The sequence below is a fragment of the Carcharodon carcharias genome, chromosome 12 (assembly GCF_017639515.1).
Source record: "Carcharodon carcharias isolate sCarCar2 chromosome 12, sCarCar2.pri, whole genome shotgun sequence".
Classification (NCBI taxonomy): domain Eukaryota; kingdom Metazoa; phylum Chordata; class Chondrichthyes; order Lamniformes; family Lamnidae; genus Carcharodon; species Carcharodon carcharias.
Genome location: NC_054478.1, coordinates 143,532,670 through 143,553,753, shown reverse-complemented (window position 1 = coordinate 143,553,753; position 21,084 = coordinate 143,532,670). Strand labels below are relative to the sequence as shown.

Below are 21,084 nucleotides of genomic sequence, written 5' to 3'. Positions count from 1 at the left end.
CAGGACCTGAGAGTGCTTGAGTAGTCCGGCCAGGTCTAGCGATGAGTGGCTAAACCAGCTGACACTGTCTAGTCTGTGTCCCTCTGTCCTAAAGAAACAAAGATTGGGGCGATGTCCAGGGCGGGAGCAAGTACAGGTTTTATTGGGATGCAGGGCAAGGTGGACTGAGCAGTTTGACAGCTGCAGGAGTTCTGCAGTGAACAAAGGACCAAATGCTGGCTAGCTGGGAGTTTGAAAGTGTTGTTGTTGTTGTAAGGTAACTCGGGAGAGGCTTTGTCCACAGGTAAATGTGAAAAGCTGTGGGATTGGAAGGCTTTGGGCTGGTGAGGAACAACAGGTTGGAAATGAACTACGAGACTATTCTATCCTCTTCAAAAGGATCTGTCTACACCTGACTATGGGATCCTTTCTTGTTACCCTGTCTTTATGCTTCACTCCCACTCTTCCTTGGCAGCTACTGGCTCTGTGGGACTGTTCTTTGCAGGAATCTTTCTCACAGCTGTTCAGTACTGCACGACTGTTGGTTCAACACTCTGCCTTGCCGCCAGTCTCCCCACTGTTACTAACACGCTATAAACTGCAGTATAGCCTTCCAGACACCCACAGCTTCCTGAAAGTGATCAAGTGTCTCCAGTTCAAAACTCGACACCTGTCAGCCTCTCCCACACGAGCAGAACAATTAAGCGCACCATCGATTACCCCAGTCAATTGATCTAGTAGTGACTCCAGACAAGTGTTGAAATAGCTCTAAGTTATAGAAATGAAGAAAATTAAGGTAGGAATGAAAAATCCAGTACCCTTTGTAATTTTTTTGTTCACGAATAGTGGGCTTCACTGGCTGGGCCAGCATTTATTGCCCATCCCCAATTGCCCTTAAGGTGGTGGTGAGCTGCCTTCTCGAACCGCTGTCCATGTGGTGTAGGTACACCCACAGTGCTGTTAGGGAGGGATTTTGACCCAGCGACAGTGAAGGAATGATGATATATTTCCAAGTCAGGATGGGGAGTGGCTTGGAGGGGAACTTCCAGGTGGTGGTGTTCCCATCTACCTGCTGCCCTTGTCCCTCTCAGTGGTAGAGGTCCTGGGTTTGGTGGGTGCTGCTAAGGAGCCTTGGCGAGTTGCTGCAGTGCATCTTGTAGATGGTACACACTGCAGTGGTGGTGGAGGGAATGCACGTTTAAGATGGTGGATGGGATGCCAATCAAGTGGGCTGCTTTATTCTGGGTGATGTCGAGCTTCAATATTTCTGGAGCAAGTGGAGAATATTCCATCACACTCCTGACTTCTTATACTGATGACACAATCACTCTATTGGTGTTTGGCTACAGTCTCCTGACATTCCTCACTTATCTACAGCCTGGGGTTCAGTTCCGGTCTGAACACTTGGGAGCTGGAGTGCAAGTCAATGAACTCCCTGTAACTTGGGTTCCATGGCCTGCAGCCTTAGAAAGGAGTCCCACCAAGGCCAGAAGACATTGATGTGAATGGGATGAAATGTGGGCCCTACAGCACTTTCTGATCACCGTGAATCCAGCCAGTGCACAGTACCCCAGTCAGTAATGGGATTTTGCTCTGCTGTTCTTAGTTGACTGGTATTATTTAACAACTTCGGTTGTGTGCCCACTGGGCCTCATGGTGATAGACTGCCCCCAGGTGGAAATACAGCTCATTGCACCTCCACCTCCGACACAAACTTACTTTCGTGTTTGCCTCTATATTCACGCAGTTCATTGCTGAAGTTGCTGCATCCTCTGGAAAAGCACCTTACATATAGTCAAACATACGCAAGGCACTTCACAGAAGTGTTTATAAACAAGAACACTGGGCCACATAAGGAGACATTAGCAGAGGTGATTGAAAGTTTGACTGCAGTGTTAGGTTTTAAAGAGTACCCAGAGGAGAGAGGGGCAGAAAGGTTTGAGAGAATTCTAGAGATTAGGACCTGGACAGCTGCAGGCACAGCTGCAGACTGATAGGAACATGGGAAATAGGAGCAGGAACAGGCCATTCAGCCCCTCAAGCTTGCTTTGCCATTCAACTAGATCATGGCTGATCATCTACTTCAACTCCATGTTCCTGCACTACCCCCAGCTCCCTCGATGTTTTTAATATGTAGAAACCTATCGATCTCTGTCTTGAACGTACTCAACAACTGAGCCTTTCCCAGCCCTCGGGGGCAGAGAATAACAAAGATTCACCACCCACTGAGTGAAGAAATTGCTTCTCATCTTAGTCCTAAATGGCCGACCTCTTAAGCTGAGACTGTGTCCTCTGGTTCGAGACACCAACTCCCACCCCCCCACCCACCCACCCACCCACCCAACCAGAGGAAACATTCTTCCTGCATCTACCCTGTAAGAACCCTGTATGCTTCAATGAGATCACCTCTCATTCGTCAAAACTCCAGAGAACACAGGCTCAGTGTCCCCATAGGACAGCCCCTCCACCCCAGGAATCAGCCTGGTGAACCTTCGCTCCACTCCCTCTATGGGAATTATATCCTTCCTTAGGGAAGGAGACCAAAACTGTACACAATCCTCTAGGTGAGGTCTCACCAAGGCTTTATACAGTTGCAGCAAGACACCTCTACTCCTGTACTCAAATCCCCTTGCAATAAAGGCCAACATACCATCTGCCTTCCTAGTTGCTTGTTGTGCCTGTATTTTACTGTTAATGGTGGAAAACAGGGATGTGCAAGAGGCCTGAATGCAGAGGTTTCCAAAGGCTTTAGGCTGGGCGAGGTTACAGAGATAGGGAGGGGGCAAAGCCGTGAAAGGGTTTGAACGCAAGGGTTTGCATTTAAAAGCTGAGGCGTTGTCAAACTAGAAGCCATTGTAGGTCAGCGAGCACAGGGGTGCTGGGTGAATGGACTTAGTGCAAGTCAGGGCACGGGCAACATGGGTTCGGATGAGTTCAAATTCATGGAGAACATTTGAGACGAAGTGTTGGGCCTGGAGAATTTCAGTAGCAGTTAGTGATGGAGACGATATGGATTTAAAACTATTTAGGGTCATAAAGAGCACAAGAGGCTGCGAGCAGTCTGGTTCAGCTTCAGATTGTTGAAGGAGAGGGGAATGGAAACCAGTAGCTAGACAGCAGAATGTGTGCCAGGGACTGAAGAGAATGGCTTCAGTTTCCTAGTATTTAATGAGAGGGAATTGCTGCTCAGGTTGTGCTACATTATAAAGGATGTGATAACAGGACACTCAGAAAATATCAATGGGATTAGACAAAGTCAACATGGATCTATGAAAGGGAAATCCTGTCTAACAAACCTACCGGAGTTTCTTGAGGATGTAACTAGCAAAATAGATAAGGGAGAACCAGTGCATTTGGATTTTCAGAAAGCTTTTGATAAAGTCCTGCATAAGAGGTTAGTGTGTAAAATTAAAGCACATGGGATTGGGGGTAATATATTGGCGTGGATTGAGAATTGGTTAGCAGACAGGAAACAGAGTAGGAATAATTGGGTCTTTATCAGAGTGGTAGGCAGAGACTAGTGGGGTACTGTAGGGATCAGTGCTTGGGTCCCAGCTATTCACAATATATATCAATTATTTGTACGAGGGAACCAAATATAATATTTCCAAGTTTGCTGACGACACAAAACTAGTTGGGAATGAGAGTGGTAAGGAAGATGTTAAGAGGCTTCAAGGCAATTTAGACAAGTTGAGTGAATGGGCAAATACATGGCAGATGCAGTATAATGTGGATAAGTGTGAAGTTATCCACTTTGGTAGGAAAAACTGAATGGCGGATTATTATTTAAATGGTGATAGATTGGGAAATATTGATGTGCAAAGAGACCTGGGTGTCCTGCATCCCAATCACTGAAAGCAGGCATGTAGGTGCAGCAAGCGGTTAAGAAGATAAATGGTATGTTGGCCTTCATTGTGAGAGGACTTGAGTATAGGAACAAGGATGTCTTACTGCAGTTATACAGGGCCTTGGTGAGACTACACCTGGAGTAGTGTGTGCAGTTTTGGTCTCCTTAGCTAAGAAAATATATACTTGCCATAGAGGGAGTGCAGCGAATGTTCACCAGACTGATTCCTGGGATGGCAGGATTGTTGTATGAGGAGAGATTGGGCCTATTGGAGTTTAGAAGAATGAGAGGGGATCTCATTGAGATGTATGAAATTCTGACAGGGCTGGACAGACTGGATGTAGGGATGATGTTTCCTCTGGCTTGGTGGGGGGGGGGGTCTAGAACAAGGGGTCACAGTCTCAGGATACAGGGTAGGCCATTTAGGGCTGAGATGAGGAGAAACTTCTTCACTCGGAGGGTGGTGAACCTGTGGAATTCTCTACAACAGAAAGCTGTGGAAGCCAAGTCACTGAATATATTTAAGAAGGAAGTAAATGGATTTCTAGACTCTAAAGGCATCAATGGGTAGGGAGAGAGAGCAGGTGTGTGGTGTTGAGGTAAAGGATCAGCCATGATCATATTGAATGGTGGAGCAGGTTCGAATGACCTACTCCTGCTCCTATTTTCTGTTTCTGTTACATACAAACAGGGAGCAGGAGTAGGCCATTCAGCCCCTCGAGCCTGCTCTGCCATTTCATAAGATCATGGCTGATCTGATGGTAACTTCAAATCTGCATCCCTCCTACCCTCAGTAACCTTTAACCCCTCGCTAACCAAGAATCTATCCACTTCAGCCTTAAAAATATCCACCACCTTTTTCAGGAAGAGAGTTCCAAAGGCTTTTGACCACCCCCGAAAGAAAACATTTTTTCCTCATCTCCTGGGTGACCCCTTATTTTTAAACAGTGACCCCTAATTCTAGATTCTCCCACAAGAGGAAACATCCTCTCCATATCCTCCCTGTCAAGTCCCCTCAGGATCTTATATGTTTCAATCAAGTCACCTCTTACTCTCTAAACTCCAGTGGATACGAGCCTAACCTGTCCAACCTTTACTGATAAGACAGGCAGCCCATTCCAGGTATTAGTCTGGCAAACCTTCTCCAAACTGCTTCCAATGCATCTACATCCTTCCTTAAATAATGTGACCAATACTATACACAATACTCCAGATGTGGTCTCACTAGTGTCCTGTATAACTGAAGCATAACCTTTTGTATTCAATTCCCCTCACAATAAATAACATTCTATTAGCTTTCCTAATTTCTTGCTGTACCTGCATACCAGCCTTTTGCGATTCATGCACTAAGACATCCAGAGCCCTCTGCATCTCAGAGCTCTGCAATCACTCACCATTTAGATAATATGCTTCTCTTTTATTCTTCCTGCCAAAATGGTCGATTTCACATTTCCCCACATTATACCCCATTTGCCAGATCTTTGCCCACTTACTTTGCCTATTTCTTTTTGTAGCCTCTTTATGTCCTCTTCACAACTAACATTCCTACTTGTCTGTGTGTCTCAGCAAATTTGACAACCATCCCATCCATCCCTTCATCCAAGTCATTTATATAAATTGTAAACTGTTGAGGTCCCAGCACTGATCCCTGTGGTACACCACTCATTACATCTTGCCAACCTGAAAAAGACCCATTTATGTCCACTCTCTGCTCCCTGTTAGTCAGCCTATCTATGCCAATGTTACCCTCTATACCATGAGTTTTTATTTTCCACAATATTCTTTGATGTGACACTTTATCAAATGCCTTGTGAAAATCTAAGTGCAGTATATCCACAACATGTTACTTCCTCAAAGAACTCCAATAAGTTTGTTAAACATGATTTCCCTTTCACAACTTTACTCCCGTGAAAAGTGTCCTGCAGTCAGCATCACTGTGAAGCAGTCTGGGAAGAGTGTCCTGCAGTCAGCATCACAGTGAAGCAGTCTGGGAAGAGTGTCCTGCAGTCAGCATCACAGTGAAGCAGTCTGGGAAGAGTGTCCTGCAGTCAGCATCACAGTACGCACTGGAGTGCTGCTTTGGGAGTTTGGTGGGGAGGGAACAAAGTGATCCCTTGAGTACCGTGAGTACTGTCGGGTAAGTATTTACTACTTTTATCGCTTATAGTTTTAAAGGTCTTATTTTGTGATTCATCGCTTGTAAGGGCTATATTCTATAACAAAGAGGAGCAGGAAAGAAGGGCCCTAGAGTAATTGATATTATGTGATATTAAGTATCTTCCAAAAGATTTAATTTAAATTAAAGGGGTAAGTCATGGCAGGAGAGCTCAAAGCCGTGGTGTGCTCCTCCTGCTCTATGTGGGAAGCCGGGAACACTTCCAGTGCCCGGGGCCAGCACGTGTGTGGGAAATATCTCCAGCTGCAGCTCCTGGAAGCCCGGGTTTCGGAGCTGGAGTTGAGGTGGAGATTATCGTGGATAGCACATAGCCTGAGATGTGACCACCTCTCTGAGAGTCCACAGGCAGGAAGGGAATGGGTGACCACTAGGCAGACAGTGCAGGAATCTCCTGTAGCTATTCCCCTGAAAAACAGATATACAGTTTGGAACAAAAACAGAATTACCTGGAAAAACTCAGCAGGTCTGGCAGCATCGGCGGAAAAGAAAAGAGTTGACATTTCGAGTCTTCATGACCCTTCGACAGAACTGTTTGGATACTGTTGAGGGGAATGGCCTCTCAGGGGAAAGCAGCAACAGCCAAATTCATTGCACCACGGTTGGCTCTGCTGCACAGGGGAGGAGTAAAAAGTGTGGGAATGCAAGTCATAGAGGATTCAGTTGTAAGGGGAATTCTGGGGGAGGTGGGGCCAGTACAAATTGGACGGGTTACACCTGGGCAGGACCGGGATTGATGTCCTAGGGGGAATATTTGCTAGAGTGGGTGGGGAGGGTTTAAACTAAAATGGCAGGGGGATGGGAACCTATGCAAGATGTCAGAGGAGGGAGAATCAAGGACAAGAACAAGAGACAAGAAAGGGGAATAAGAAAAGTGATAGGCAGAGAAATCAAGGGCAAGAATCAAACAGGACCTCAGTGAAAAATGGTGGGAACGGGACAAGTAATGTTAAAAAGACAAGCCTTAGGGCTTTGTGCCTTAACGCAAGGAGCATTCGCAATAAAGTGGATGAATTAACCGGGCAAATAGATGTAAACAGGTATGATATAGTCAGGATTTCGGAGACATGGCTGCAGAGTGACCAGGGATGGGAACTGAACATCCAGGGGTATTCAGTGTTTAGGAAGGACAGAGGAAAAGGCAGTGGGAGTTGCATTGCTGGTTAAAGAGGAAATTAACGCAATAGTGAGGAAAGATATTAGCTCCGATGATTTGGAATCTGTATGGGTAGAGCTGAGAACCACTAAGGGGCAAAATTGTTAGTGGGGGTTGTATACCGGCCCCCAAACTGTAGAGGTGATGTTGGGAATGGCATTAAACAGGAAATTAGAGTCGCATGCAATAAAGGAACATTTGTAATTATGGGTGACTTTAATATGCATATAGATTGGGCAAATCGTTGAGTGTATATGGGATGGTTTTCAGGACCAATACGTTGAGGAACCAACTAGAGAACAGGCCATCCTCGACTGGGTATTGTGTAATGAGAAAGGAATAATTGGCAATCTGGTTGTCCAAGGCCCTTTGGGGATGAGCAACCATGTGATAGAATTCTTCATCAAGATGGAGAGTGATGTAGTTGATTCTGAGACTAGGGTCCTGAGTCTTAATAAAGGAAACTACGATGGTATGAGACACGAGTTGGCTGCGGTGGATTGGGAAACATTACTTAAAGGGATGATGGTGGATAGGCAATGGTAAACATTCAAAGAGCGCATAGGTGAACTGCAACAATTGTTTATTCCTGTCTGGCACAAAAGCAAAACAGGAAAGGTGGCCAAACCATGGCTTACAAGAGAAATTAGAGATAGCATTAGATCCAAGGAAGAGGCATACAAATTGGCTAAAAAAACACAACAGACCTGAGGATTGGGAGCAGTTTAGAATTCAGCAAAGGAGGTCCATGGGATTGATTAAGAGGAAAATAGAGTACTAGAGTAAGCTTGCGGGGAACATTAAAAATTGACTGTAAAAGTTTCTATAGGTGTGTGAAGAGAAAAAGATTGGTGAAGATAAATGTTACAGTCAGAAACAGGGGAATTTATAATGGGGAACAAAGAAATGGCTGAGCAACTAAATACATACTTTGGTTCTGTCTTCACAAAGGAGGACACAAATAACAGACCAGAAATGTTGGGGAACATAGAGTTTAGTGAGAGGGAGGAACTGAAAGAAATCAGTATTAGTAGGAAAATGGTGTTGGGCAAATTGATGGGATTGAAGGCTGATAAATCCCAGGAGCCCGAAATTCTACAACCCACGGTACTTAAGGAAGTGGCCCTAGAAAGGGAAATCATGCTTGACAAATCTACTGGAATTTTGAGAGGATGTAACTAGTAGAGTTGATGAAGGGGAGCCAGTGGATGTGGTTTATTTGGACTTTCAAAAGGCTTTCGACAAAGTCCCACATAAGTGATTAACATGTAAAATTAAAGCGCATGGGATTGGGGATAGTATATTGAGATGGATAGAAAAGTTGTTGGCAAACAGGAAACAGTAGGAATAAACAGATCTTTTTCTGAATGGCATGCAGTGACTAGTGGTGTGCCGCAGGGATCGGTGCTGGGACCCCAGCTATTTACAATATATATTAATAATTTAGATGAGGGAACTAAATGCAATATCTCCAAATTTGCAGATGACACAAAGCTGGGTGGGAGGGTGAGCTGTGAGGAGGACGCAGAGATGCTTCATTATGACTTTGACAAGTTGAGTGAGTGGGCAAATGCATGGCAGATGCAGTATTAAGGTGGATAAATGTGAGGTTATCCACTTTGGTAGCAAAAACAGGGAGGCAGATTATTATCCGAATGGCTATAAATGTGCAACGAGACCTGGGTGTCCTCGTACATCAGTCGCTGAAGGTAAGCATGCAGGTGCAGAAGGCAGTAAAGGACTGAGATGAGGAGAAATTTCTTCACCCAGAGAGTGGAGAGCCTGTGGAATTCGCTACCACAGAAAGCAATTGAGGCCAAAACATTGTATGTTTTCAAGGAGGAGTTAGATATAGCTCTTGGGGTGAAAGGGGTCAAAGGATATGGGGAGAAAGAGGGAGCAGGTTATTGAGTTGGATGATCAGCCATGATCATGATGAATGACAGAGCAGGCTTGGAAGGCTGAATGTCCCACTCCTATTTTCTACATAAAACCATGTTGACTGCATATGGGGCCAGCAGGATGAGAATTGGGAGAGTGATGGGGTTGCAAGAGGTGGTGAAGTAGAAGCTAGATATCCTTGGGGCACTCTGAGGGGGTTGATGGGGATAGAGGCAGGAAGAGAAGCCATTGCAGGTGATTCTCTGCCCATGACTGGATAAGAATGGAACCAGACGAGGGCAGCCCCTGCCAGTTGGATGACAAAGGAAAGGCCTTGCAGGAAGATGGTGTGGTCAACTGTGTCAAAGGCTGCAGACAGGACAGGAAAGAAGGGGATAGTTTACCACAGTCACATCAGATGCTATTTGTGACCAATCACATCCCTTCCTTCAGCCCTGATGCAGTGCTGGAAACCCAATTGAAGAGGTTCAAACGCCAAGTTGTGGGAAAGATGGGCACCAATTAGAGAGAAGGAATGAAAGGTGGAGCTGAGGGGGCAATTGGTGAGGATGGAGGGGTTTTTTGAGCAGGGGTGTTGTTAACTGCAACTTACAATGGCACAGGTAGTGTGTCTGGAGAGGGAACAGTTCACAAAAGCGGCGAGCAATGGGGTGGTCAGTTTAAATGGGAACATGGGAGAAGGTGGTGGATTAAATACATCGCACGGGCACAGATCACTCACATACACATGTCGGTTGGGCAAGAGGGAGGGTTGTGTTGGGGAAGGGAGGGTGAAGAGTGATGAGATCCAACTTTAATACACTTCACTAAATACAGATTAGGCAGCGTGCAAAACATCTTTAATAGAAATTTATTTATTTATTTTTTTTAAAAAACTTTGCAAATAACAGCAGCCATGTGACGTCAGTAAACAAATAATCAGGTTTTATCAGAGATAGAGCAGTAAAACACAGTGAATATCTCACCAGATTAGGTCAAAACAGACCACCCAAAATATCAACCTGCAAAAAGGTGAAAGTATTCGCGGTCCGCCCTCTAACCATGCTCCAGGAATTCGAATATAGGTGAGAGGGTTAGCCTGGTTACCAGTAACTTGGGAAATAAGCTTACTGGAGTACAGATTTCCATTCTGATCCCTCACATCGGGCACAAGGCACTGAAGATCTTCTGGCGACTGGAGCCTGGGATTTCCCCATTTGTTCCTGGAATTCTGCAGCCGTTTGGTTATCGATTCCCAGGGATCTTCCCCTTCAATCTAAGTCTCCTTGTCCTCCATTTCGAAGAAGTCACTCAGTGTTGCCACGTCGATGGGGATGATGAGGTATTCGACACCATCAGCACCCTGGCAAATTGAAACAGCCGACTTGACCCATCGGGCATTGATCCACTCAAACAGTCCTCGACTCCAACACCCGACAGTTAACCAAGGTTACCTAATCCGCAAGCCATCATGAATATTAAGGAAGACGGTGGGGTAGTGGTCATGTCACCGGACTAGTAATCCAGAGGCTCAGGTTAATGCTCTGGGGACGTGGGTTCAAATTCTACCAGGGCAGCTGGTGGAATTTAAATTCAACTAATAATCTGGAAAATAAAGCTAGTCTCACGGTCACCATTACCGAGACTGTCAACTGTTGTAAAAACACATCTGGTTCACTAATGTGCTTCAGGGAAGGAAATCAGCCAGACCTTGTCTGGTCTGGCCTACATGTGACTCCAGATTATGTGGTAAATGGTTAATAACAAATAACAGCCCGCATCTTAAAGGAAAAAGTGCCCCAATTTTCACAATGATCAGTGCAAGATGCACTTACTGCTTTCAGTTGGGGGTACAATTGGGTGAAGCAGAAATCTTCCCCTCCCCCACCCCACACACAAAGGTGTCTCACCTTTTTATTCCTGATGAGTTTGTGGTCTCGAAACTCGGTGAGCTGTGCCCGCAGGGTGAGGTTGCTATTCACCAGGAAGTCATCGCGACATCGCTGGTAGAAATCCTGAAAGGATAAGCCTGAAGAGGAGAAGGCAAAAACTGGAATTTAGCAGGATCATACTCCAAGAGAGAGAGAGAGAGAGAGAGAGAGAGAGTCGCACAACCATGCTTGTGACCCATCTTCCTACTGAAAAGGTTCAGCCTGGCTGGCTAACACTGGGAGCACCTGCAGCAGACACCCAGCACTGCTTGAGCCTCAGACCGGCAGTCACAGGGTTCATGCACCGTCCTGGTTATGCCACACAGGCAGTTGTTTGGGAGAGGCAGCAAATACCTGAGGCTTGGACAGGTCTTGCCCCGCCACAGAACCTGAACTCGTGGCTGACTGAACCACCCCCATCCCCTCCTGTACTGTCCCACCCATTTCTACACTCCACCACCGCCCCCCCAACCCCGCTTTCTACCCAATTTGTACCAGGCCACTCTTACCTGGATAGGACGAGTTATCCTTGTTCTCCAACTGAAACTGAGCCAAGAGCTTAAATATTCCCCTGCGGTCAGAAGAAAGGGACAGGGAGAGTCAGAACATGAGAAAGAGGGACTACCAGGCCATTCGGCCCCTCAAACCTGCTGCACCATTCAATAAGATCCTGGCTTATCTAATTATGGCCTTAACTCTGCTTTCTAGTCTGTCCCGCATAACCCTCGACTCCTTTGTCGATTGAAATACTGTCTAACACGGCCTTGAATATATTCACTGACCGAGCCTCCACTGTTATCTGGGGAAGGAGAATTCCAGAGCCGAATAACCCTCAGAGAAGGAATTCCTCCTCATCTCCATCTTCAATGGGAGGCCCCTTATTCTGAAATTGTTTCCCCTAAGTCCTAGACTCCCCCCACAAAAGGAAACGCCCTCTCAGCATCTACCCTGTCAAGCCCCCTCAGAATCTTACATGTTTCAATAAGATCACCTCTCGTTCTTCTAAACTCCAATGAGTACAGGCCCAACATGCTCAACCTTTCCTCATGAGAGAATCCAGAGTTCCAGGCCCCCTGTAATTATCTGGAAACCTCAATCCCACTTCACGGTTCACGTTCAGCTTCCACCGACCCAGCCCCAGTATATTTGCAGGTAGGTCCCTAACCTCCCTCCTCCCCTTCCTCACTCACCCACCCACCCTGGCCCTGTCTGGCTTCATCAGGCAAAGGTCAAGATCGAACTTGACCGGATTCTCAACCTCCCCCCCACCAGGGGTCCCCAACCCATTTAACTGCACCCCACCTGGATTCCGTCAGCACATTGCCCCCTCCGCCCGTTACCTGGCGTTGGGAGTGAGACTGCGGAGTACGTGAGTCAGCGAGCTCAGCGCCAAGGTTCCCGACTGTCGCACCAGCAGCGAGTTCTCGTATGAGGTCTCCTCCGTGTAGGGTCTAAAGGTCGTCACCTCATACCACAGCCAGTTAAAGAGGCAGCTTCGCGTCTGATCCCACACTGCCAAACAGGAGCCAGAACACCACAGGGTCAGGCGTAGTCTCCTCAACCCAGAGAGAGAGAGAATTCCCACCCCAACTCCAAAGGGTCTCTCCCACACACAAGGACATCCCAATAACACACACTCACACACTCAGAGAATGCCCCCACCCCCATAACCACACGGAGCGCCCCCAACTCAGCCCCCATCGTCAACGCACCCACCACAGACAGGGGCTTACCCCAATGACTCAAGTTTGCCATCCGTAGACATCCCCACACCCCCACCAAACAGGACGGACTGCAATTTTGAGCCTGGTCCACTGGCTCCGTGACCTTGCCTCGATTGATCTGGGCCCCTTCTCCCCACGGTCCAAGGGAGCACGCGAGGATTTGGACCGAGATTGGTCAATGATAGGCTGACGATCTGCCTGCCCACAGCAGGAGCCAGAGACCGGAAACCACCCTCGCCAACCTTGGCGTTCTCAATCCCATTGAAATTCCCAGGCTGACACTGGAGGATGAGTTGTACTGAACCCTACCCCCACCCCCCCCGACCGCGACGCGCACACACACAGGGACACAACAGGACAGAGGACTTACTCAGAGGGGCATTCAGGTGATCAATGGATGCGATGAGGTGGATGCCAGGAATGGCACTGAGCTGGCCCAGTATCTGCTGGTTCCGGTCCCCCCGCAGCATCTGCCCATCGATGTTATGGATGAGAAGATAAAGATCCAGTGAGGAATCTGACGGCGAGAAACACAAATCACCAAACTCTCCAAACCCAGCGGAGCGTGGATCTCCGATACAGACACCGCAGCACAGGGTACGCATTCCCAACATGTCCCCCACACCACACCACCCCAACCACTCAACACACCCAGGTCACTGTCCATCTCCCCCAACCCCGGCACCCTCCCCACACTCACCTCTATCCTTCCCCTCCTCCACACGTCCCCACCTCCCCTCACACGCTCACCCACACCCTTCCCCTCCCCCACACAACCTGTCTCCCCCAATCTTTCTCCTCTCCCACACACCTCGCCTCCCCCACCCTTCCCCTCACGCGCTCACCCGGACCCTGCCTCCCCTCCCCAACACAACCCGCCTCCCCTCCCCCACACGCACTCACCCACACCCTTCCCCTCCCCCATACACCCCACCTCCCCCACCCACCCTGCCTTGGTTGTGTGACACCCTCTACAAACACCGATAAAGTGTCTGCAGATACACACCCTCTTTAAATGCCCTGACGATAAAGTCGAGCTGGTCCATGGGGTTCCGGAAGCTTCCTTCATTTCCTAAAACCTCCTCTGTTATGGAGTTCAGAATCTGCGGCACAATAATTGTTCAGTTAACGCGTGAATGTGACTCCTAACCCCCAAATGGGCCCCTCTCCCTCTCTCCAAACCACACCCCCTCACCCCAGTCCCCCACAAGACCCATCCACTACCCCCCAACCCTAATATCCCCCCCACCACCCCCTTCCACCACAGGCCCTCTCCCCTCCTCCAGCCTCCACACGACCCCCAACAGGGCAGGTGGGGAGTAGGGGATGGGGTTCCTCCTGCCTGGGGCTCATTCTTAGTTCAGGCCTGGTACAAATCAGAGCCCTTGGGGCCCTCTCACCAGCAGCTTCTGTGTTCTGACTTCAGGCTGGCTCCTCGGCGAATACTCACGGATTTAAGGGTAATACTCGGGAAAAATCCATTCACCACCACGTGGACTATCCCTTCCAACATCTGAGAGCGGAAGTCCTCCAGCAACTCCCTCTTGGAGCCGAGGCCATACAACACGAGGCTGAACCCCAATCTAGAGACAGGGCGGGGGAGGGAGAAGCAGACGAGCGGCTGAATAATGGCACTAAGACATCAGGGCACTGCATTTTCAACCACATCAAATCACTGCACCGAGGGTTCTCGCACGCCGCACTCACTGTGTCTGCAGCATCCATTTGTGGAAAAGTCGCTCATGTTCCTCTTTGAGCTGCCTGAGTTCACCTGCAAAGGGTGAACGGTCGTCACTCAGCAGCCTCGTCATGGCCTCCTGAATCAGGACGGGAAACAAAATCAGATTGCAGCTTGGTGAGGGGCCTGGAAAGGAGGTGGTGTGGGAGGAGGGAACGCAACCCAGAAGGGGAGAGGAAGGGGGGGGGGGGGGGGGAGTTGGCGGCGGAAAACACAGCCTGGAGGGGAGGGAGAGATCATGGAGGTATGATTTGTGTGTGTGGGTGGGTGGGGGGGGGGGGGAGGTGTGTGGTGGTGGTGGTGCAGCTCCCCCTGCGCCCAAAGCATGACCGAGACAGGGACTGGGAGCTCCAGCAGCCAGAGGTCAGCACTGAACCTGGACAGAATATCAAAACGGTCTCCTTCAGATACCAGAGGTAAAGCAGCCCCCCGACACAAGCAGGAGGGGGTCCTCCAGCCATTGCCCTGCTGAATTTGATCAGTGTTGAGCTGTACCTCAGCTACCATCCGGCCATCGTGATTCGCGACCCCTTTGTGCCCTTGCCGAACAAAACCCCCGTGAATCACAGCCCCGACGGCACGTACCTGATCCAGCTTCGGGGTCCGCAGCTTCTGTAACGTGCGATCAGAGGTCAGGACCTTTGAACTGCTGTGAGCTTCGAAGTACAGCTCAACATCGCTGGGCTTGAAGAGAAAGGAGGAGACGTCAGCAAGCTGCAGCAACCCGGGGACGGGGGTGAGTCAGTCCCTACAAAATCAGCACCGAGACTGCTCAGAGGTCACTGGTCATCACTACAGGCCGTGGGTCAGAAACAACACGCGGTTTCAGAAAGCGGGGTCAAGCCCAAACACCACCAAAGGGTGGTCTGCTCGCCACCCACAACAGGGGAAGAAACGGACGCCAATGTCAGTAATCCCATCTCAGGTTAAAATAATACCCCAAGTCTGGACCTGGACCTGAGCCCCAGGCCTGAGTCCACCAGTGCATTCTCATTACGAACAGCGCAGGCCATAGGCAGCAGGACATCTCCTGACTCGTCACGAGGAGGAGGCAAGTCCCTCAGGGTGAAACAAACAACCCCCCCCACCCCCTCCCCTCAGGTGGGGTGGCGCAGCAGGAAGATGGACCGGCTCTCAGTCCCGTCCCAGAGCAGCATCTACCCACCCAGCACCAGCCCCACCCACCCTCCCCGGGGGCCAGACCAAGCTCACCAAGCTGTGCGGAGCTCACCTGGGCCTCTTTCCTGGATTTCTTAACCGGCGTTTTGGCTGGAGTCGCTGCTCTTTCCGGCATGGGTCTGGGATTGGGGACTCCTCCTGGGGAACGTTCCTGTCCACTCTCGGAGTCTGATGAGGAGTAATCGCTCTCGCTGCCGCTACTCAAATCAGCCGAGTCTGGAGCAAACAATTCATGGCTAAAGTCAGAGTTGGGGGAGTGGTGAGGCCTGGCCTGGCCTGCCGCTGCCCTGGGCAGTGCCCTCCTGTCGCCACCACCCCGGGGATGGCCCCCGCTCGCTGGTGTCGTCTCGCCCCAGGGGCAGCTCCCTCCCCGCTGGACACCGCCACCCCCCCACCCCCCCACCCCCGGGACTGGGCACCGCCCCCTCCCCCCGCTCCCCGGGTCTGGACACTCAGCTCCTTTCTCTCTCCCTCGATGTTTTGAACAAATTCCTTTCCGCCTGGCGATATGGGGAGGAGCAGGTTCTATCACTGGGATTCCTCCCATTTATCCCAGTTATATTTTATTCAATGTTGGGCCGTGCCTTTGGCCCAAGTCTCAAGCTTAGGAACTGGAAGTCGAGCAGACCCTCCCCACTCCCAGCCTCCCTTGTCCACCACTCACTGGTCAGACGTTTCCTCAGTCTGTAGGGGGTTGTCGACACAAACTGCCTCTTCCCCTGTGGGGTAGAAATCCCAAATCAGAACACAGACAACCAAACCAGAACACACGCCAGCCTTCCAGAACAGTCTACCAACCTACACAAACCCACCTCCCTGAACAGTCTATCAGCCTGTGCATCACTACCCGGGACACACACTGATGACAGCCAACACTTCACTGGACACAACTCTTAGATCACATACCCTCAGCTAGGGAATCAGTCATACATCACCCAGCCCAGAAACCATGCCAGTCTGTGCCAATCTTACCAAGCACACGGACAGGCCGCACCTTCTTTCTGTGATGTCCAGTAAAATTAACAAGGTCCTGGGAGCAGAGGGTGAAGGCAAGTATAGCACAGGGTTAGATACAGAGTAAATCTCCCTCTACACCATCCCCATCAAACACTCCCAGGACAGGTACAGCACGGGGTTAGATACAGAGTAAAGCTCCCTCTACACTGTCCCCATCAAACACTCCCAGGACAGGTACAGCACGGGGTTAGATACAGAGTAAAGCTCCCGCTACACTGTCCCATCAAACACTCCCAGGACAGGTACAGCACGGGGTTAGATATAGAGTAAAGCTCCCTCTACACTGTCCCATCAAACACTCCCAGGACAGGTACAGCACGGGGTTAGATACAGAGTAAAGCTCCCTCTACACTGTCCCATCAAACACTCCCAGGACAGGTACAGCACGGGGTTAGATATAGAGTAAAGCTCCCTCTACACTGTCCCCATCAAACACTCCCAGGACAGGTACAGCCTGGGTCAGAGGAGGTGTCCGGTTCTGACTGCTGGTTGCCATGATTGATCCGATGACGCTATGATTAGTTACTCTGTAACTCCAAGGCAGGTAGATAGCAGATGCTCTGCTCCATCCTCACCTTTGACGGGGTCTTGCTCTGGATCGCCTGTCCTGGCGGGGGGGGAGGGAAAAAAGACAGATTCATTCAATCTCCACAATCATAACACAGAAAGGACGGGAAGAAGCGCCTCCCAACAAACATCAGAATCCCTGCAATGCTGGGACTGGGTGACTGCTGAGGGAATCTCAGTGTTCTCCTCCATTGCCATGAAATCGCCCTCCCAGACAGTAGCCGTTTCGCAAATTAGAGAGACCAGGCAGTGCCAGCCTCACCGCGGTTGGTGGGACATCTCAGCTGGGAGGAAGCAACTGGGGCTAAAACTGACCTCAGTAGCCTGGGTGAGGGCAGGGAAAGGAAAGCCAATATCTGCCTGGGGTCTGGGGACTGATCACTGTCCTGTGATATTGAAGGAGGGAGCCAGCGATGAGGGAAGTGAGGTGGGTGCTTTGGCGGTGCGAGTATGGGGAGGCAAGACTCGGAGTGAAGGCGGAGTCAGCATCAGCTGTGATGCCTACACAGTTGAGTAGCCTGCCAACAGTGCCCAGACACTTAAGAATGATGGTGCCCACACAAGCAAAGGACAGGGCTGAGTTTGTGCACACAGCGTGGGGGGAGGGATTATTACAATGCAATCATTATCCTGGTCACCCAACATTGCTCCAACCCATCGGGCCAGATTCCTATCGTGATCCAAAGTTAGTCGGGATCTATCGACTCACCTTGATTCCTGATCTGATCCGTTGTCAATCGCCTGTCAGCTGCACAGAACGTTACACTTTTCCCGGGAGTCTGGGCGAGTTCAGAGGCTGCAAGTCAAAACAGGATGTGTGAGCAATGGAAATATCAATGTTCACGATCCCCCATCCAACCCCCTCTTGGGGGAGGTGGGCTATCAGAGACTCCTCCATCCCCATGCACAGGATAAAAGCTGTCACTCTCCACAGCTCCCACATGCCCCACCCAACAAATTTCCTTTTAATAACTACACAAGCATTGCATATTTGACAGGACAGTGTAGGGGGAGCTCTTTATTCTGTATCTAACCCTGTGCTGTACCTGCCCTGGGTGTGTTGGATTGTGACAGTGTAGAGGGGGCTTTACCCTGTATCTGACCCCGTGCTGTACCTGTTCTGGGAGTGTTTGATAGGGACAGTGTAGAGGGAGCTTTACCCTGTATCTAACCCCGTGCTGTGCCTGTCCTGGGAGTGTTTGATGCGGACAGTGTAGAGGGAGCTTTACTATGTATTTAACCCTGTGCTGTACCTGCCCTGGGAGTGTATGAATGGGACAGTGTATGAATGGGACAGTGTAGAGGAAGATTTACACTGTATCTAACCTGGCGCTGTATTGGAATGTTCTCTGCGAACTTGAAATATTCAAAGCTGGTAACATTCATTTGACGCTTTGAGAAGCTGAGGCCAGCAAAATGATTTTGTTCACCACCCAGCAGTAGATCCACAGCTCAGTCACTCAACCCCTTTCCTGGCGAGCCATGCCTTTCTCACCTCATGTCTCTCTCCCGCACCCTGGAGATGTGGCTCTTCCAACTCACCCAGCTTTGCCATCTTGTCTGCCTTTTTGATGGTTGGAAAGGCAAATACCGCCCGGCCGGCTGCAGCCACGTCACCACTCGAGTCACCCTGGCAACCTATAACACAATGATTGAGTTCAGACCCTCCATCACTGATTGTCTACAGCTCATTATTCGTCAGCCCAATTTCTGCAATCGCACCAACTTCCCAAACCTCCACCGTGAAATACCCGGAGTCTTCAGAATTTGCTATCAGGTTGTGGGTCTCCTTTACCCCTGTACCTAAACTAGACATCCTATAGAGCCCTGAACAACACCCCCAATATCACCACAGTGCACTCTCCCTTCTGCCCTCTGCACCCTGAGCAATGGGTTCCCAACCTGGTCTTGTTCAACAACCTTGAATCTACCATTGGTTAGATCACCAGCTCCCTCGCCAGGACAATGTGAACACCCGGAAGTACACCCAGTACCTGGGTTGCCTGCTCCAAGGGCCTCCACATAATCGCGCTCATTGAAGATTTCCGAACTCTCTAGATCCTGCTCCGTCTTCTCCCATTTCTGGGAAGCTTTCTTCACGTTCACTAATGTCAGAGGCACATTGTTCTTCCGATTAATACCTGAAAAGCAAGTCACCGAGAAACCCATTAAATAGTGGTACTGGGGAGCCCTCCAGGTGCAGTCATTCCAGTGAACTGGTAGATAGGAACAAGGAGAGAGCGGGAGGAGAGAGAGAGAGAGAGAGAAATGGGGAGAGCAAACGCACAGGCAAAGGAGTGCGGGAATGCCTGAAAGAGATCAAGAGAGAGTCATGCTTTAGGAAGGATATGAAGGCATTGCAGAGAGTCACAAGAATGGTTCCAGGGATGAGGAACTTCAGTTTTGTGAATAGATTGGAGAAGGTGGGACTGTTTTCCTTGGAGGAGAGCAGGCTGAGAGGAGATTTGATAGAGGTGTTCAAGATGGAGAAGGGCCTGGACAGAGGAGATTGGGCAGAGACCGTTCCCATTGGTGGAAGGAACAAGAACGAGAGGGCACAGATTTAAAGTTATTGGCAAATGGAGCAATGGAAAAATGAGGAAAATCTTTTTAACGCAGCGAATGGTTAGGATCTGGAATGCACTGCCTGATGATGAGTGGAGACAGGTTCAACCCTCCAGGAGTTGATAGTGGGGGATTCAGCGATGGTAATGCCACTGAACATCAAGGGGTGAAGGTTGGATTCTCTCTTGTTGGAGATGGTCATTGCCTGGCATTTGCTTGCCACGAATGTTATTTTGCCAAGCAATCAAGGGCCAATCCAATGGAAGTCCATGGTCATCAACTTCGCTCTTAGGGCATGGTACCTGGTAAAGGAGGAACGGAATATTGACCATTATGCCTAGAGGGCTAGAATACAAAGGGGAAGAGGTTTTACTACAGCTATACAAAACCCTGGTTAGACAACAGCAGAGATAAAAGCAAAAAACTGCGGATGCTGGAAATCCAACACAAAAACAGAAACAGAAATACCTGGAAAAACTCAGCAGGTCTGGCAGCATCGGTGGAGAAGAGCACAGTTGATGTTTCAATCCCCATGACCCTTCAACAGGACTAAATAGGAAAGGGGAGAAATATAAGCTGGTTTAAGGGGTGGGGTGGGGTGGGGGGGGGGGGGGGGGGGGTTGTATATTTCACCACTTTCCTATTTTTACTTAGTTCTGTTGAACGGTCATGGGGACATGAAACGTCAACTGTGCTCTTCTCCGTCGATGGTGCCAGACCTGCTGAGTTTTTCCACGTATTTCTGTTTCTATTTTTGTCCTGGTTAGACAACACCTGGAGTAACTGTGTACAGTTCGCAGGACTGTACCTTAGAATTGATAGATTGCCCTTGGAAGGAGCGCAGCACCAATTCACCAGAATATTACCAGGGTTCCAGGGATTAGACCATGAGGACGGCTTACATAAACCAGGCTTGTACTGCCTGGAATATAGAACGTCAGGGGCTGATTTGACTGAGGTTTTATTACGATTTTGACAGAAATGAATTAGCTGGGGAGAAACATTTCCTGCTCTCGAGGAATTTCAGACAAGAAGGGGTTGGGGAGGGGGGAGAAAGGGAAAGGGGGTCGGGGGGGGGGGGGGGAGAGAGGGGGTCCGAGGGGGGGAGGGGGACCCAGTGGGGGAAGAGGAAGGGGGGGGGGGTAAGAGGGGGGGTCCCGGTGGGGGTAGAGGGGTGGAGAGGGGGGTGCCGGTGGGGGAAGGGGGGGGGTGGGGGGAAGAGGGGGTCCCAGTGGGGGAAGGGGGGGGGGGGGGGGGGGGGGGGGGGGGGGGGGGGGGGGGGGGGGGGGGGGGGGGGGGGGGGGGGGGGGGGGGGGGGGCACAGTGA

The 21,084-nt window shown here is 49.8% G+C and overlaps 1 protein-coding gene across 3 annotated transcripts; it reads right to left on the bottom strand.

Moving 5' to 3' along the window:
- Positions 1-9,895: 9,895 nt before the first annotated feature.
- orc2 (origin recognition complex, subunit 2) lies at positions 9,896-20,693 on the bottom strand. Of its 3 annotated transcripts, XM_041201842.1 has the most exons (16): positions 20,566-20,693; positions 19,187-19,333; positions 18,735-18,830; positions 17,902-17,988; positions 17,201-17,232; positions 16,273-16,327; positions 15,661-15,824; positions 15,015-15,113; positions 14,399-14,508; positions 14,142-14,274; positions 13,698-13,794; positions 13,062-13,208; positions 12,308-12,479; positions 11,477-11,538; positions 10,947-11,065; positions 9,896-10,399 (listed from the first exon to the last, which is right to left on the bottom strand). In XM_041201842.1, exons 3-16 carry the CDS (start codon positions 18,745-18,747, stop codon positions 10,313-10,315), a joined length of 1,377 nt encoding a protein of 458 aa, XP_041057776.1. In that variant the 5' UTR covers positions 18,748-18,830; positions 19,187-19,333; positions 20,566-20,693; the 3' UTR covers positions 9,896-10,312. The 3 variants fall into 3 exon arrangements, with proteins under 3 accessions (XP_041057776.1, XP_041057774.1, XP_041057775.1); XM_041201840.1 differs by lacking the exon at positions 20,566-20,693 and having other exon boundaries at positions 19,187-19,804; XM_041201841.1 differs by lacking the exons at positions 16,273-16,327; positions 20,566-20,693 and having other exon boundaries at positions 17,201-17,227; positions 19,187-19,805.
- Between the last annotated feature and the right edge of the window lie 391 nt (positions 20,694-21,084).

What these genes read in the sequence shown, in the direction of transcription:
- orc2 (XM_041201840.1), bottom strand. Translation starts at nt 19,361, where the DNA reads ATGGGTTTCTCGGTGACTTGCTTTTCAGGTATTAATCGGAAGAACAAT. An exon ending in AGTCTCACTCCCAACGCCAG is followed by an intron (nt 11,539 to 12,307) that starts GTAACGGGCGGA and finishes TTCTGACCGCAG; the next exon opens with GGGAATATTTAAGCTCTTGG. An exon ending in AACTCATCAGGAATAAAAAG is followed by an intron (nt 10,400 to 10,946) that starts GTGAGACACCTT and finishes TCAATTTGCCAG; the next exon opens with GGTGCTGATGGTGTCGAATA.